Source organism: Loxodonta africana, chromosome 15, assembly GCF_030014295.1.
Source record: "Loxodonta africana isolate mLoxAfr1 chromosome 15, mLoxAfr1.hap2, whole genome shotgun sequence".
NCBI classification, from domain to species: domain Eukaryota; kingdom Metazoa; phylum Chordata; class Mammalia; order Proboscidea; family Elephantidae; genus Loxodonta; species Loxodonta africana.
The window spans coordinates 6174891-6192270 of record NC_087356.1 but is presented as its reverse complement, the minus strand read 5'-3'; the positions used below and the strand labels follow the sequence as shown (position 1 = coordinate 6192270).

Sequence of the window (17380 nt, the reverse complement as noted above, 5' to 3'; positions counted from 1 at the left end):
GTGGTTAAAGTGCTTGGCTGCTAACCGAAAAGTCGGTGGTCGGAACTCACCAGCCACTCCGCAGGGGAAAGATGTGGCAGCCTGCTTCCGTAAAGATTTACAGCCTTGGAAACCGTATGCGGCGGTTCCACTCTGACCTGTAGGGCTGCTTTGGGTCGGGATGACTTGACGGTCGTGGTTTTGGTTTTGGGGGTTTTCTGTTATGCTCTGGTGCTATTACTGTAAGAACAGGGGCCCCTGCTGCCCTTGGTACCAGGTCACAGAAACCACAAGGCGTGGGTGGCCTCTCCAGGTGTCCTGGTTTGTCCTGTGTCACTAGCTGTCATTTTAAACCTGGCACCACCCGTGCGCATTACATCCAGCCAGAGCGAAAGGATTGCAGCATTGTCACGTAGGAGCAAATTATTAGTAGGCCCCCTTTTGGGGGCCTCATTATAAAACTTGTCACTCCACCTCCCTCTCCACCAGAGTTGTTACTCTAATAGTCTAAAAATAGGAGTGTTGTGCTAACCGAGACACAGGAGGGCTTTCCTGTAGCACCAGACGAGCCAGATGGAGCTGTTTGCAGTAGGGGAATGGAGTGTGGAGTGCGAGCTGCCCTACAGCCCTTTTGTGGGGATCGTTCCTGGGGAAGGAACCCCTATGTGGTGCAAACGGTTAAGTGCCTGGCTACTAACTGAAGGACTGGAGGTTCAGGTCCACCCAGAGGTGACTTGGAAGAAAGGCTTGGCAGTCTGCTCCCAAAAGGTTGCAGCTTTGAAAACCCTGTGGAGCACCGTTTTACCCTGACCTACATGGTGTCGCCATGAGTCAGAATCGACGGCAGTGGGCTTTTTTTCTTTTGAGGAGGGTGTTCTGGATATGTAGTAAGACTTTGCCAGTTTGGGGTTCTTGGGAGAAACGTCAATCTGAGTGTAGGTGGGAATGTAGAATTGAGGGTGACAGAGCATTTCTGAAAATAAGTGCTGCTTTGTCTTCAGACAGTCACAGGCGGTGGAAGAGAACGTGGGCTGTGGAGATGGAGCTGGGGCAATCCAGGTGTCATCGCTTACTGGCCAGAGCCTTAGCGGCTTCATCTGTAAAATGGGAACGCACAATGCCTCCCCCAAAGGCTGGCTGTGAGGGTTCAATGAGAAGACATGTGCAATGTGTAGGGCTTCAGGATATTTTTTTAATGTGACTGACTAAAAAAGTATTGTCAGAAAGACAGCCATGTGAGGGTGTCCTCAGCATCCTTATAAAAGGGCAGAATATGCCTAGCTGTGTTCCTTGATGTTCAGAGCCATACGCTAACATTTTGCCATGTATTTGCTTTTTTAACGTGTATGTAACCTGTTGCCATTGAGTAGATGCTGACTCATAGCAACCCTATAGGACAGAGTAGAACTGCCCCATAGAGTTTCCAAGGAGTGCCTGGTGGTTGTGAACTGGTGACCTTTTGGTTAGCAGCCACTGTGGCCACCAGGATTTCTGTATACACACACACACACACACACACACACACACACACTCTCGTATATGTATATATTTGGTTTTGACTCATTTGACATTTGCAGATGTCTTACCCTGCCTTCTGATAATTATGATGGCTTTCTTTGCCGTGCTTACCTTTTTCACTCACCCATTCCACAAAATTGAAGTAGGATTTTTTTCTTCCTGAATTTGCTTTTCTGACTTTTGTCTTTCCCCCTTCTCCAGAATCTTGCTGAGAGCTCTTACTGTCTTTCCTCCCACTTTGTATCTTCTCTTTGATCTTGGCCCTTGTCTTCTTCGGATTCTGTTGTCTTCGTGCTTTGCTTACTTCCTGGTTGGGTGCCCTGCCCTGTCCTTGGGTGATTGCAGTGGGAGTCTGTGTATAAGGAGCCCTGGTGGCACAGTTGGTTAAGTGCTTGGCTGCTAAGGTTGGTGGTTTGAACCCACCCAGCGGCTCTGTGGGAGAAAGACCTGGGGATCTGCTTCTTTAAAGATCACAGCCTCAGAGACCTAGTGGGGCGGTTCTGCTGTGTCACATGGGATCGTTGTGAGTTGGATTCGACTCAGTGGCACCCAGCAACCCAGCGACAACAGTCTATGTCTGCACCAACTCCTCCTGGGTGTCCCTGCCTTTCCTTGACTTCAGGCCAACCGACTTCCCTGACTCTCCTTGTCTCTCTTATTTTTTTTAAATAAGCTTTCATTTTTTAGAACAGTTTTAGATTTACAGAAAATTTGCAAAGATCCTAAAGAGAGCTCCCAATTCCTGCACCCAGTTTTCTCCTGTTGTTGGTGTCTTACATAGACTGTCAGTGAGATGGATTGACGCAGTGGCTGCAACAATGGGTTTAAGCATAACAACAATGATGAGGATGGGGCAGGACCGGGCAGTGTTTCTTTCTGTTGTACACAGGGTCGCTGTGAGTCGGAACGAACTAAATGGCACCTAACAACAACGACAACAGGTAGTACATTTGTTACAACTAATGAGCCAATGTTTTTTTAGTTTTATTTATTTCGTTGTTGAGAATATACACAGCAAAACATACACCAATTCAACAATGTCTACGTGTACAATTCGGTGATATTGATTACATTCTTTGGGCATCCCTTCTCACCCTTCTTCTCCGTTCCTCCCCTATTAACATAAACTCGCTGCCCCTAAGGTTCCTATTAATCTTTTGAGTTGCCGTAGTCAGTTTGATCCCATATGGATTGTTCTTGAAAGAGCATGGTGCTCAAGGTAAACATTCTTTTTAAACTTTAAACTACAGTTTGGTTTAAAGAAGACTTCATGGATATTATTGGTTTAAGGTTTAAGGATTAATGGAACAATATTGGTCCATTAAGCAATGGTGGCACAGTGGTTAAGAGCTAGGCTGCTACCCAAAAGGTCGGCAGTTCAAATCCACCAGCTGCTCCTTAGAAACCCTACGGGGGCAGTTCTACTCTGTCCTATAAGGTCACTATGAGCCGGAATTGACTCAATGGCAAAGGTTTGGTTTGGTTTTATGGTACTGATACATCATTCCAGTAGGCAGAATAATGGCAGAACCTGTGACTATGTAGGTTACATAAATTCAAAAAAACCCACTGCCGTCGAGTCGATTCTGACTCATAGTGACCCTATCGGACAGAGTAGAACTGCCCCGTAGAGTTTCCAAGGAGCGCCTGGCAGATTCGAACTCCGACCTTTTGGTTAGCAGCCCTAGCACTTAACCACTATGCCACCAGGGTTTCCTGTAGGTTACATAGCAAAGGGGAATTCAAGGTGTCTATAGGGCTGCATTGGCTTTTGGAGGATCTAGGGGAGAATCCATTTCCTTGCCTTTTCCAGCTTCCAAAAGCCACTCACTTTCCTTGGCTTGTGGCCCCTTCTCATGCTGCCATCTCTCAGGATCTCTTTGAAGATTCCCTCTTTCAAATTCAAGAACCCTTGCAATTCCATTGGGCCCACCCAGATAATCCAGGTTAATTTCCCTATTTTAAGGTCAGCTCATTAGCAACCTTAATTCCACTGGCAACCTAATTCCCCTTTGCTATGTAGGTTATTTAGATTATGTAGGTTTATTTAGATTTCTTTGGTTTTTTTCTGTTCCAGGATTCCATCCAGGATACCACATTACATTTAATTGCCATTTTGACTCTGATAGCTTTTCAGACTTTCCTTATTTTTTGATGAGCTTGACAGTTTTGGGGAGTACTGGTCAGGTATTATGTAGAGTGTTCCACAATTGGGATTTGTGTGCTGTTTTTCTCATGAATAGACAGGAATTATGGGCTTTGGGGAAGAAGACCACAGAGGTAAAGTGCCATTTTCATCACATCACATGAGGGATACGTTCTCTCACTGTGGATGTACACTGTGCTCGTCTGGCTGACGTAGTGCTTGTCAGGTTTCTCCAGCTGTGAAGTTACTCTCTTCCCCCTCCTTTTTTTTTTTTTTTAAGTACTTCTTTACTTTCTGGCACGATAAGGTTCATGTTTCCTGCCCTAGTCCTAGAATCAGCCATTTCTCCAAGGACCCGTGGTTCCTTTAATTGGAGAATGGTATTAGAAACCAAGATGTGGCCGTCAGGTGAGCTCATTGCTACCAGGACGTCATTGCTTCTAGGCCCTCTTTGCTGACAGAGCAAGGGAACATGTATGTGTACTGACCCGTGTATATGCACACATCTGTAAATATTTCTGCACATATCTTTCTGTGTCTGTAGTAAACTAACTATGAGTTCACACTGATGTCTCTGACTCTAATCCATTGCCATATGGATCATTCTTGCCTTTTCCCCTTGCAATCTGTAAATTCCTGCTCCAACAGCGAGAAACCTGGCTCTCACCATCTGCCATGCAATTCCTTAATTGTTTAATACCAGTGTGCATGCTTATCAGTGTCAGAATTGTTCATCTGGATCCCCATGGAGTACATACAGTTCCTTGGCTTTGCCTCCTGCAGATTCCACTCATTTCCATAGTTACTTAAGCCAGCATCTTCCCCTCCCTCCCTGAATATTGAATGTACCATGGACTGCCAGAAGAACAGAGCCCTGGTGGCATGGTGATTAAGAGCTCAAGCTGCTAACCAAAAGGTCAGCAGTTCAAATCCACCAGCTGCTCCTTGGAAACCCTGTGGGGCACTTCCGCTCTGTCCTGTAGGGTCGCTATGAGTTGGAATCGGTTCAAAGGCAATGGGTTTGGTTTTTTTGGTTTGGCTAGAAGAAAGAACAGATCAATCTTAAAAGAAATACAACCACAACATTCCTTAGAAGCGAGGATGGTGAGACTTCGTCTTACTTACTTTGGACACGTCATCAGGAAAGACCAGTCACTAGAAGAGGACATTGCTATGGATTGAATTGTGTCCCCCCAAAATATGTATTATAAATCCTAACCTCTATGCCTGTGGTTATAATCCCATTTGGGAATGTGTTGTCTTTGTTATGTTAATGAGGCCGGCTTCATATAGGGTGTCTTGAGTCAGTCTCTTTGAGATATGAAAGGTTAAACAAGCGAGCAGAGCAGAGATAGGGGAAGATCGATGCCAAGCCACGTGAAGATCACCAAGGAACCAAGAAGCAAGGACCTTCTCAGAGCCAACAGAGAGAGAAAGATTTCCTCTAGAGCCGGTGCCCTGAATCCAGACTTCTAGCCTTCTAAACTCTGAGAAAATAAATTTCTGTTTGTTAAAGCAACCCACTTGGGGTATTTTTGTTACAGCAGCACTAGATAGCTGAGACAGACATCATGTTTGGTAAAGTCGAGGGTCAGCAAAAAAGAGGAAAATCCTCAATGAGAGGGAATGACACAATAGCTCCAACAATGGGATCAAACATATCAAGATCATGGAAATGGTGCAAGACTGAGCAACGTTTCATTCTGTTATACATGAGGTCACCATGGATTGGAGCTGACTGGATGACAACTAACAACAACAATAACTGTAGTTGTGCAGGAGGTGTCCTTGTAGGAAATATACATTGCAGTATTTGGGGGTAGTGGAATATTAGGGGAAACCCTGGTGGTGTAGTAGTTAAGAGCTACGGATGCTAACCAAAAGGTCGGCAGTTTGAGTCCACCAGGTGCTCCTTGGAAACTCTATGGGGCAGTTCTACTCTGTCCTATAGGGTTGCTATGAGTTGAAGTTGACTCGAAGGCAACGGGTTTGGTTTTGGTTTTTTGGTTCACTAACTTACCCCTTACTAATTATTTACATGAAACTTTTCAGCTTTGCTTTAAGTTTGAGATTGTTTTTAAAAAAAAAAAAGTACATATTACTTGCTAGGCAGCTTCAGGTCCTTACTCAGGAGGCCTGTGGTTCAAGATTATGTATTAAGTAAAGAAAGGTGAGGGGCTTAATCCTTTCAGCCGTCTTTCTTTCTTTTTCTTTTTGGCTTGATGTTGATTCACGATGCTTTCTGAGACAGCAGAATGATAATTCTTTAAGTCATGTGCTTTATGGTTTGCGAAGGATTTTGATATATTTTCTTATTTGCTTCTCACAGTATCCTTCTGCAGTAGGTAGGGATTAGCCTTCCCATATTTGAGATGATGATCATGGTGATAAAATACTAATAATAATGACTGCCACATAGTACGTCTTATGGCCAGTCAGTAGCCTAAGCACTTGGAATGTTGAATACGTTGGCTCATTTAATTCTCACGATTACACTATGAAGTAAGTCTACTGTGGTTATTCCATTTTACAATGAGGAAGCCAGGGTACAGAGACGTTAAATAACTTGCCCAGGGTCACAGAGCTCGAAGGTCCTGGAACTGGGATTCACAGGCAGGCAGTCTCATTCCAGACCTATACGCTGATCCGCTAAGTTATACAGTGAAGCCTGTGAGAGCCGGAACTTGACAGGGCTACCTTGTTTTTCTGGGTCTCGCCAGTTTTCCACCTTTGACAGGGTGCAGCCTTACCACTTTTCTCTCTGGTTTTAGTGGGAAACACTTGGGTTTTCCTTCTCTGACACCTTACACAGGTTCCAGCTTTTGCAGGTTTTACTGTATTGCCTCTTGTATTGAGACCCCAAGAGATGACAACTAGGTAAACGAATAATTTCTTTCATAAGGATCAACACAAAGCTGGTTCCTCGGAGGCAGAGGTTAAAGATGTCCCAGATGTCCCACTTTTCCAAGCTGCTGTCCCACCCACTCCATCATCTCTAACGTCAACAACTCTCTCTCACCCCAGTACTCTCCCTCCCGTCTTTGGGTTCCCTCATTCACTGCGGCTTCTCACAGAACTTAAGAGCGGTATAAAGGAAATGGCTCACATGGTCGTGGAGGCTGGTGAGTCCCAAATTTGCAGATCAGTTGTGGGCTTCTCCCTGGCCCTCAGTTTCTGCCCAAGGACACTCAGCTTTCTCACTCTGTGGACTGGGAAGCCCCTTAGCTCTCTCCTGCTGGTCTCTCCTGTGGGCCTCTCCTTCCTTGGTGGTGGTGGGCTCTTCTCTTTCCTGCCCCTGGGGAGGCTCGTTTCAAGCCCAGCGGGATGGCAAACCTGGCCGATCCCCTTGGTGGGCCACAATTACCCTGTGACACAGCCCTGCCCAATCACCTGGGTGGGTGTTACAAGACCGTGGTGAGAAAGGCCACATGTGAAAGTAAACTATCACACTGTGCTAGGTGAAGTGACTTTTCAAGGGCACCTTATGTATTCGTCAATTCACTAAATCCACACCGAGTGCCTGTAAATGCCAGGGCTGTTCCCAGTGCGGGGGAAACAGACACCAGGCAGAGCCCTTGGTCTCCTGGAGCTGTGCTCTTGTGGGGACAGCGGGAGACCCGACTCTGATGGAGACGGCACCTCCTCTGACGCATGGGAGGGGTGGCTTCGTGGTGGCCGATGGGCCTGGTCATTCCGTGTGCTCAGAGGTGCTCTTTCTTCTCTTTTCTCTCGAAGGTCGCCTGGTGGGCGCTCTGGATACGGTGCTGGATTCCAACGCCCGGGTTGCTCCATTTCGGATTCTGCTGCAAGTTCCCGGGTCCCAGGTTTATTCTCCCATAGCATGTGGTGAGTTACTGAACGGATCAGACGTTTACTGGGCCGTAGCCACCGGTGAGTTTTGTTCCAGTCGAATATTCCAAGCATGCCGACTATCTGCATGCCCGTGAAGCTGCAGGTAACCACTTTCGGAACCTCACAGGCTGTTTTGTTGTTAACCATCAAGAGCACATGCAGGCTGTGTATAAGCTTGGGCGGCATAGACGGGGCATGGCAGACTGCTGTGTGGTGTGTTGTTCAGGGTGTCCGTGTATTGTGGAGTGTGAATCAAGGCATTTTCTTTTTAATCTCATCTCTGATGTCACAAACGTGTTCTTGGACGCGTACACGTGTTGTGGTGGTCTGGGGGGAAAGCTTGGGAGCCGTGCCTGACGTCTGGCAGTCTTCAGTCCCTTGTTCCCCGTTTGGACTGAGAGAGTCATTGGATTGCAGGCTCTAAGGGAACTTAAAGGAGCCCTGGTGGCACAGCAGTTAAGTGCTCGGCTGCTAACCGAACGGCTGGTGCTTCACACCTACCCAGCTGTTCCACAGGAGAAAGACCTGGCGATCTGCTCCTGGAAAGACGACAGCCTAGAAAACCCCGTGGAGCAGTTCCACTCTGTCACATGGGGCTGCTGTGATTTGAAAATCGAGTCGACGGCACCCAACAACAACAGGAACCAGGAAACTTAGAAATCGCTCATTCTCTCCATCTGAGGTTTTGAATCCCGTCCAGAGCACTGCCTAGTGCTCTTCCTAACCACCCAGGCACCTTTAGGGCCAGGAATTGTCACATAATGAGAAGCCCCTTGTATTAAAACACAAAACCAAATGTGTTTTTTAAACCAATTAGGCCAGTAATGCACGTTCACCTTTCGGGAATTAAAAAATAGCTAAGAAAGAAAGAAAAAAATCATTTCTGACCCTAAATCCAGTGCTTATCACTCTCCTGGCTACATCTGTATCTCTGTTTCTCTCTCCACATCCACACACACACACACACACACACACACAAGTATACATATACACAGAGGCTTTTCTACTTTTCTTTTTTTCTTTTAACATTTTATTAGCTACCATAAACAACCAAAACCACTTCATGATCTCTAATAGCATTGGATCCCTTTTTTCCTGGAGAAGTACAGAAAAATACAGAAAGGAAAATACCTATATGCTACCATCCACTAGTGTAACAACTCTTAACATCCTGGCATGTCTGTTTCTAGTCTGTTTCCTTTTTGTTTTTAAATTAAGATAAAACATTCCGAGTTGGTGTAAAATGATAAAAATGATACATGCTCAATGTAAAGAAATCAAGCAACCCAACCCATGGCTGTTCAGTGGATTCGGACTCTTAGTAATCCTTAGGACAGGGTAGAGCTTCCCCATAGGGTTTCCATGGAGCGGCTGGTGGATTTGAACTGCTGACCTGGACACAGAGAAGTACAAAGGGGGAAAATATCTGTTGACTCAAATTCTAGCCGCCCAAAGTTGCCTCCATTCACCATAGGTGCCGTCAAGTGCGTTCCGACTCATAGCTATCCTGTGCACCACAGAATGAAACACTGCCCGGTCCTGTGCCGTCCTCACAATTGCTGCTATGCTTGAGCCCATTGTTGCAGCCACTGTGTCAATCTGTATCGTTGAGAGTCTTCCTCTTTTTCGCTGACCTTCTGCTTTGCCAAGCGCGATGTCCTTCTCCAGGGACTGATCCTTGCTGATAACATGTCCAAAGTATGTAAGACGTAGTCTCGCCATCTTTGCTTCTAATGAGCATTCTGGTTGTACTTCTAAGACACATTTGTTCGTTCTTTTGGCAGTCCAAGACCCTGCTGGTATTTGAATACCAGTGGCATAGCTTCTAGCATCACAGCAATATATGAGCCCCCACAGTACGACAAACTGACAGACACGTGGAGGATGTAGATAAGTGTATATATATAAAGAGAGAGATTTATCTCATGGAAATTGCTCACACAGTTCTCGAGGCTGGCAAGCCCCAAGTCCATGGGTCAGGCATCAGGCTGGAAGCTTCTCCTGACTCACGTAGCTGCAGGGGCTGATGAACCCAAGATCAGCATGTAAGACAGCAAGCAGCCTGCTGGCTCACAGGCTACCCAAAAACCCCCTGCCATTGAGTCAATTCCGACTTATAGCAACCCTATAGGACAGGGTAAAACTGCCCCATCGAGCTTCCAAGGAGTGCCTGGTGGATTCAAACTGCTGACCTTTTGGTTAGAAGCTGTAGTTCTTAACCACTGTGCCACCAGAGGGTGATAAGTCTTGAAATCAGCAGACAATATAGCAGGCCACTGGCTTGAGTCCCAAGAACCAGAGGTCAGATGATGATGAGCTAGATGCAGGATCCAGAGCGAGCAAGCAAGCCAGCAAGCTTTGCCAGAATGTCCATATATATTGGATGCAGGCCACACCCCTGAGGAAATAACCCTTACAACTGATTGGCTGATAATATCAGATCACATTATAGAAACAATTACATCACAAAATGGAAGATAACTACATCATTACGTAACTGCCAAACTACACCATACATAACTCCCAAAACACTGAGGATTATGGCCCAGCCAAGGTGACACACAACCTTAACCATCACACTCTGTTTTGATAGAAGGAAAGAAAATGAAGTGAAACCAAAGAAATGTTAAACTTCAAATAAATGTTTCTTTAACACAAGAGAGATTATTTTCTAAAAGATTCACGTAAGGTTAAGGGAAGAGAATTTCGAACAATTACAAGGCTAGAATTTTGGCTTTTTAAAAAACACGTTTCAGTTCTGACAGTGTCCATTGACTTCCCACCCTAATGAACAAGGTTGCCAGCATTCTTAATCTTCCCCTTTCCTCCTCATCTCCCCTTAACATTTTTTAAAAAATTAATTTTATGTTGTAATTCCCATTCTGTTCTGTAATCATGCTTTTTGTCATTGTTTGGCTCAATTCTCTGTTTAACTATTAGTAACTCAGGTAATGCCTTCCCATTCCAGAATCTTTTATTGTGGTCCATCTCTTAATTGGCCGGATTTTCTGAGCTCCTCATCTCCCCCGTGATGTTTCATGAATAGCATATTCTCTGAATGTTTTCATGTGTGCAAATGTTTATCCCTTGCTTTTGGACTTTAGTGACACCTTGGCTGGTGTTATGAATTGAACTGTATCCCCCAAAAGTATGTGTTGTAAATCTTAACCCCTATACCTGTGGTTATAATCCCATTTGAGAATGAGTTTTCTTTGTTATGTTAATGAGGCAACATTAGCAGGGTGTGTATTAAATCAATCTCTTTTGAGCTATGAAAGAGCAGATTAAAAAGAAAGCAGGCAAGCAGAATTGGGGGAAGATAGATGCCACACTAAGAGAAGCTGAAAAGAGACAAGGACTTTTCCACAGAGCAGACAGAAGAGAGCCTTCCCCTAGAACCGGCACCCTGAATTCAGACTTCTAGCTGCCTAAACTGTGAGAAAATAAATTTCTGTTTTTTAAAGCCACCCACTTGTGGTATTTCCTGTTATAGCAGCACTAGATGACTAAGACAGCTGGGTATAATAGTCTCAGGCCACACTCTAGAGCTTGGTGGCCGTTGTTCCAGGGTTTTCCAGTATTGAAGGTGGCAATGGGAGCAATCTAAAGCTAGTCTGATTTTTGACCCCTTGTGGGGTGTCATGAATTGAATCGTGTCCCCCCAAAATATGTCAACTTGACTAGTCCATGATTCCCAGCATTGTGTGACTGTCCATCATTTTGTTATCTGATGTGATTTTCTTATGTGTTGTAAATCCTGTCTCTATGATGTTGATGAGATGGGGTGTGGGGCAGTTATGTTAGTGAGGCAGTGCTCAATCTACAAGATCAGATTGTGTCCTGAGCCATTCTCTTTGAGATATAAAAGAGAGAAGCCAGCAGAGGGACAGGGGGACCTCATACCACCATGAAAGCAACGTCTGGAATAGAGTGTGTCCTCTGGACCTGAGGTCCCTGATCTGAGACACTCCTAGTCCAGGGGAAGATTGATGACGAGGACCTTCCTCCAGAGTCAACAGAGAAAGAAACACTTCTTCTAGAGCTGACAACCTGAATTTGGACTTCAAGACTGCTAGACTGTGAGGGAATAAACTTGTATTTGTTAAAGCCATCCAGTTGTGGTATTTCTGTTATAGCAGCACTAGATAACCAAGACATGAAGGATGTACTGTTTCTGTATACAAGTTGAAGTTCAGTAACTTGATTAGGATCTTTTGCTACCTTGAGCACAGTGTATTAATTTTGCTGGAACGTGATGTACTCTTTCAATCTGAAGCTTGATTTCTTTGATCATTTCAGGAAATTTTCTCATATCATTCTGTAATTGTATTATATTTTGCATTCCTTTTGTTTGATTCATCACTTCAAAGACATTTTATATTGGATTGCTGTTGTATACTTTTCATTTCTGTTTATCTTTTTCATCTCTTGTCTCCACGATATTCACAGCCTCTAAGTCAGTAATTCAGTTTTCAGCAGTATATCCTGTACCTTGTTGCTTTTGATTTATTTTATTAATTCTGTTGTCATGTTGTTTTGATCTTCAGTTCATTTTCCCCAATCTCCCTTTTCATCTTTTTTCTTTCATCATCTCATCTTTGAACTCTTGTTTTACTGAATTCCTGTCCTTATTAGATTGTTTTGGAGCATGAAGCATTTGAGAGTATTTCTTTGTTTTCCTTGAGTGTTCTGCCTTTTCCTAGGATGGACTTTCCATCTTTTGAACACGTTGTTTTCGTGTGTTCGTCTTCTTTTGCTCTTCAGCATTTGCTTGGTTGCTGTGTCATTTCCCCTCATCTTATTCATGCTCGGCATTGATGTCCCTGACATTCTATTTGCACTAACACACGAGTGTGACTTTTTTGCTTTATCCTATCTGTTTTTAAAAATAATTTATTTTGTTATTCTTGAGAATATACAGAGCACCAAAACATATACCAATTCAACCGTTTCTTTCTACATGTACAATTCAGTGACATTGATTATATTTTTCGAGGTGTGCAACCATTCCCACCCTCCTTTTCTGAGTTGTTCCTCCCCTATTAACAAAAGCTCCTACATTCCCTACTTAATCTTTCGAGTTGATGTTACCAATTTGATTCTGTATAGATAAAAAAAAATAAATAAAAAGCACAATGCTTGAGCTAGGGGTTCTTTACTAGTTAAGCTGAACTATTTGTTTTTTAAGAAGACTCTAGGGGATATTTTTGGTTTAAGGTTTAAAGATTATGTCAGGATAATAGTTTCAGGGGTTCATTTACCCTCAATGGCTTGAAAGTCTGGATTCCATGAAAATTTGAAATTCTGTTCTGCATCTTCCCCCCTCTGATCAAGATTCTTCTATAGAATCTTTGATCAAAATGTTCAGTAATGGTAGCTGGACACCATCCAGTTCTTTTGGTCTTTATCTCCATCTTATCTGAGAACAGTTTATTTTCCTTTCTAGTCTGTAGTTTGAGGGCTGAGTATTTTTCACTTAATCCATTTTCCATTGCCCCGGGAAAATGGCTGAGGGGGTCGAGTGGAGGGGGATACTTGAGATATTCAGGAGCCGTGTTCTCCTTTGGAATACTTGATTTCTTTTTCTCTGAGAGAAAAACATTTTCTTAAATGTTCTGTTCCAGGTTTCACCCCTCCTACCGGGGAAGGGGATGATAGGTTCCATTCCCAAGGGGGGATCTCTTGGGCTTCAGATCACATCTTGTGGTGTAGAGAACTTAGTTTTTACCCTGAGTAAGGTGGCTTTGGGGAAATAACTCGAAGTAACTGAGGTTCCTTGGTCTGAGACTTCCAGGCCGTATCTGAGGATTTGTGCTGGTGAGAGGGGGCTGGCCAGACCAGAAAAGACTCACCTGGGAGGCCAATGTCAACTAGCCATAGGAGACATGATTTAGCTTATCATGCAGGACTGGTCGATGAAAACCCCGAACACGGAGGCTTAGAGGGCTTCCTGGTTGATGAGCACATCTGCTCTGGGGAGGGTAGTGCATCCCTTGGGACATGGAGGCCCCATGTTGGAAACCTTCCCAGACCTTGCCTTAAGCATTTCTTCATTTGTATCCTTTTTGGCATAATAGGCCTGTAGTCATAAGTACAGCATACTGTCTGTGAATTCTGTGGGTCATTTCAGCCAATTATCAAACCCAAAGGGCAGTGGAGCCAGCAGGTCAGAAAGTTAGGGTGTCCTGTGGACTCCTGGCATCCTGAAGGAGTAATGGGAAATCAGCCTTGAGCTTGTGGCCAGCGGGTCAGAAGGTTGGGATGTTACGTGGACTCCCCAAACTTAAGGCTGGCGTCTGCCTGTTTGGCAGTCTGAAGGATGGTATCCTTTTAACTTGTGAGCTGTGATCTAGCTCTGGGTGGCTAGGGTCAGAGAGGGAGTGCCATGTGGGTAGCTGGCATCGAGGATGAAGAAGTGAGAGTGTAAGGACTGAATCAGTCTCCAAGTTTGGGGGGTTGGATTCATGCTGCTTCTTACAGCACACATCCGTATTCCCGTCATCCTCTAGCCTTCTTACCATTCATTCAACTGGTGCCAGATATTAACAGATAGTACCTATTATTATGTTTTTACAACCAAAATGCTCCTTAGAAGCAAGGATGGCGAAACTGCATCTTACATACTTTGGACATGTTATCAGGAAGGACCAGTCCCTGGAGAAGGACATCACACTTGGTAAAGTTACAGGGTCAGGGAACAAGAGGAAGACCCTCAAAGAGATGGATTGACACAGTTGCTGCAACAATGGGCTCCAGCATAATAACAATTGTGAGCATGGTGCAGGACTGGGCAGTGTTTCATTCTGTGGTACATAGGGTCGCTATGAGTTGGAATCAACTTCACGGCACCTAACAACAACAACATTATTTTGTTTTAGGTTGTCTCCTGAACACTGGGGACACAATGGTAAACAAGGTTCATGAAATCCATGCCCCCGTGGAGCTTACATTCTGGTCAGTGATACAGACCATAAACAAGTAAGCTCGAGTGATTCCAGGTGGTGGTGAGAGTTTTGAAGGCACATGTACCAGGTGAAGGAATGAAGAGCAAGTGTTGTCAGAGGGAGGAGGGTTAACTCAGGTCAGGTTAGCAGAGGCTTCTCTGAGAAGGTGACTTTTTTTTTTAATGCTTTAGTAAAAGTTTGCAAAGCAAATTAGACTCTTATTAAATAATTAATACACACATTGTTTTGGGACATTGGTTGCCAACCCCTTGATGCTTCAACACTCCCCTTTTCCTCCCCGGGCTCCTCATTTCCATTTGTCCAGTTTTCCTGTCCCTTCCTGCCTTCTCATCTTTGCTTTTGGGCGTTAGTCTCGTGTACATGATTGAACCAGAGAGCAAGAAGTTGACATTTTGAACAGAGGCCTAAATGAAGTAAAGGGTTGGGCGAGGCAAAGACCCAGAGGGGAGTTTGTCAAGCAGAGGAACCAGCAAGGGAAAAGCCCGGAGGTGGGAGTGAGGTGGTGTGTTTGAGGAACTGTGTGATGATGTTGGTGGGTTGTGCAATAGTCACGCCCATGTGGCCCGTGTGGAGTGGGAAGGGGAAGGCTCTATGTCAGAGAGGCAGCTGTAACCTGAGCATGTAGGGCTTTGGTGGCCATGGTAAGGGGTGTCCATTGAGGGGTTTGAGCAGGGATGTGACGGCTCAGGCTGCTGCTGTGGGACAAGAGAGGGCCCAAGGAGGAGACCATGGTCCTGGCAGGTGATGGCAGGGCCTGGATTTGGGTGGTGGTGGGGGGGGTGAGGAGTGGTCATGTTTGGTTTATAATTTGGAGACAGAGCAGCAAGGGCTGGCATGCTGCTGGACCAGATGTGAGGTGTGAGAGCGGGATCCTGCCCACTTCTTCCCGTTTTCCCAGGTTCACTCTTCCCCAGGCAGAAGAATTTGTCTCACTCTAGATTTGGGGTTTTCAATGGAAATATTTGGAGTTTTGTGTCCTCACTAGGTTGGTTTCTAGGGAGTCAGCTTGTGGAGAGTTGGAGTGTACCTCTACGTTGTTTCTGAATCTGTGACTTCCCTCAAAGATCTGCAGTATCCAGTGGGGGCTCTCTGGAGCACTTTGAAACCACAGTGATACAATGTAGCTCTTCATCACCACACAGAATTCAAGGGCAGTCGTGGTTCAGTGGTAGGATTCTCGCCTCACATGTGGGAGATCGGGTTTGATTCCTGGCCAGTCCACCAGATGCATGGCCACCACCCATCTGCTCTTGGAGGCTTGTGTGTTGCTTCGATGCCAAACAGGTCTCAGTGGAGCTTCCAGACTAAGAAGGACTAGGGACAAAGGACTAGCTATCTACTTCCAAAACTCGGCCAGTGGAAACCCTATGGATCACAATGGTCCAGTCCCATTATGCATGGGGTCACTATCAGTTGGGTGCCAACTGGGTGTCACTAACAACAACACACGGCATTCAGTCCTATACCCTGTAGCTGTAGCTTAATTTCACTAAACCCAACCTTTATTAGATACTTAACATTGATTCTGAATTTTCAGTATGTTAAAAACGTAAGTGAACATCCTTGCCCTTGTATTTTTCAGCACACTCCTCAATCCCCAAAGTCTACCTGTTTGAAATGTTTTGTTCCTGCAGGGTCCCAGACGCGTGGGGCCTCCACGTGAGTGTGTGAGGGGCAACCTCCCTCCATCGGGATCCGCTAGGAGTGGGGAGTCCAGATAATAAACTGGAAATGACAGATGCAGGTGGAACCAGGGCTAGGAAAGCAAGAGAGGACAGGACCTTTCCAGAGCACACGATAAAGACGTGGAATTGCAAGATTAAAAGGGTGTAGTGCCTTTAATGTATTGACAAAATTGGCTGGCCATAAAGGTAGCACCAGCTGACACTAGCTTCCCACCGCAGCAGTGTGGTAGCGTCCTGGACAGGCTTAATTCCTAGATCATTCTTTCTGTTGAACCAAGATGCGCTTCCTGTAGTTTGCACTTGGCCAGATTGTTGCCTTGGGCCTGACCCAGGTAAGGTCCACATATAATTCATTTTCTTCTGTCATCTTGTCCCTAGAAGGTCCCCAGACTGAGAAGGTTTTCTTTTCAGTGCAGTTTGTCTTGGGTTAAAGAAGAGAGGGTGGTGAGGCTATTTCTGTCATGAGCCTGTGCTATTGATTTAGCTACTGAGCCGTCTTCTGGGAGCTCTCTGGCATCTTGGCACTATATTATTGACTCACCCATGTTTAATATTTTATTGTGTCTTGAGCATTGAGAAATGGTCTCTGCCCGGAGTTTCAAGCCTCAGATAAAGCACAAACAAGAGCTGTAGGAAAGGACTGGGCGGTACCAGGACATGGGTAGGGACAGGAAGAGTAAGGAGCCTGGGAGAAGGATTTATATTTTCGCTTGCTTTTGGCTTGCTTGCACAGCAGGGTGGGAAGACGTGGCAGAGCCTTTGAGAATAAGTTTGTATTTTATTTATTTAGTTTTTTAAAGACCTGGAAGAGGTAGATTGATAATTTTACAGGTGCTAAATATTATTTATTTGGCAAAAGAGATTTGTGAAAGACAGCGGTTGAGAGGAGAGATAAGCTGCTTTTTTTTTTTTTTTTTTTTTTAACTTACATTCTTACAAAGAATCCTAAGATTTTTATAAACATTACTGGCTTCAGTGGATGAAAGATACATGGGGAGAGAGTGCTTCTAAGTTGTTTGGAAGGAGGTGGACCTTCAGGTTGGCGCTCCGATGTCCCCCCTTCCCTGACCGCCCTGTCAGCTGCTTCCTCCATCCTGACTCCCAAGGCCCTATGGCAATTACTATGACTATTGCTGCCCTTGTGTTTTGCCTGCCTCTCTAACTTAAGTAAAAGCCCTGTAAGAGTCTTCGATCCCTGGTGGTGCAGTGGTTAAGAGCTCAGGCTGCTAACCAAA

General features: G+C 45.0%; 1 protein-coding gene across 10 annotated transcripts in view; it reads left to right on the top strand.

Moving 5' to 3' along the window:
* The window catches only part of TBC1D8 (TBC1 domain family member 8), a 183190-nt gene that overhangs the window by 63369 nt on the left and 102441 nt on the right, over nucleotides 1-17380 (top strand). For 8 of the 10 annotated variants that reach the window (XR_010317894.1, XR_010317893.1, XR_010317892.1 and 5 more), the window contains exon 2: nucleotides 7379-7534. Coding sequence is in view for 7 of the 10 variants with exons in the window: in XM_064268498.1 (XP_064124568.1) it covers nucleotides 7379-7534 (156 nt within the window). In the remaining 3 variants the exon portion in view is untranslated. Of the gene's footprint in view, nucleotides 1-6734; nucleotides 6766-7378; nucleotides 7535-17380 lie in introns of those variants that run through there. The other 2 variants (XM_064268497.1, XM_064268496.1) reach the window with 2 other exon arrangements.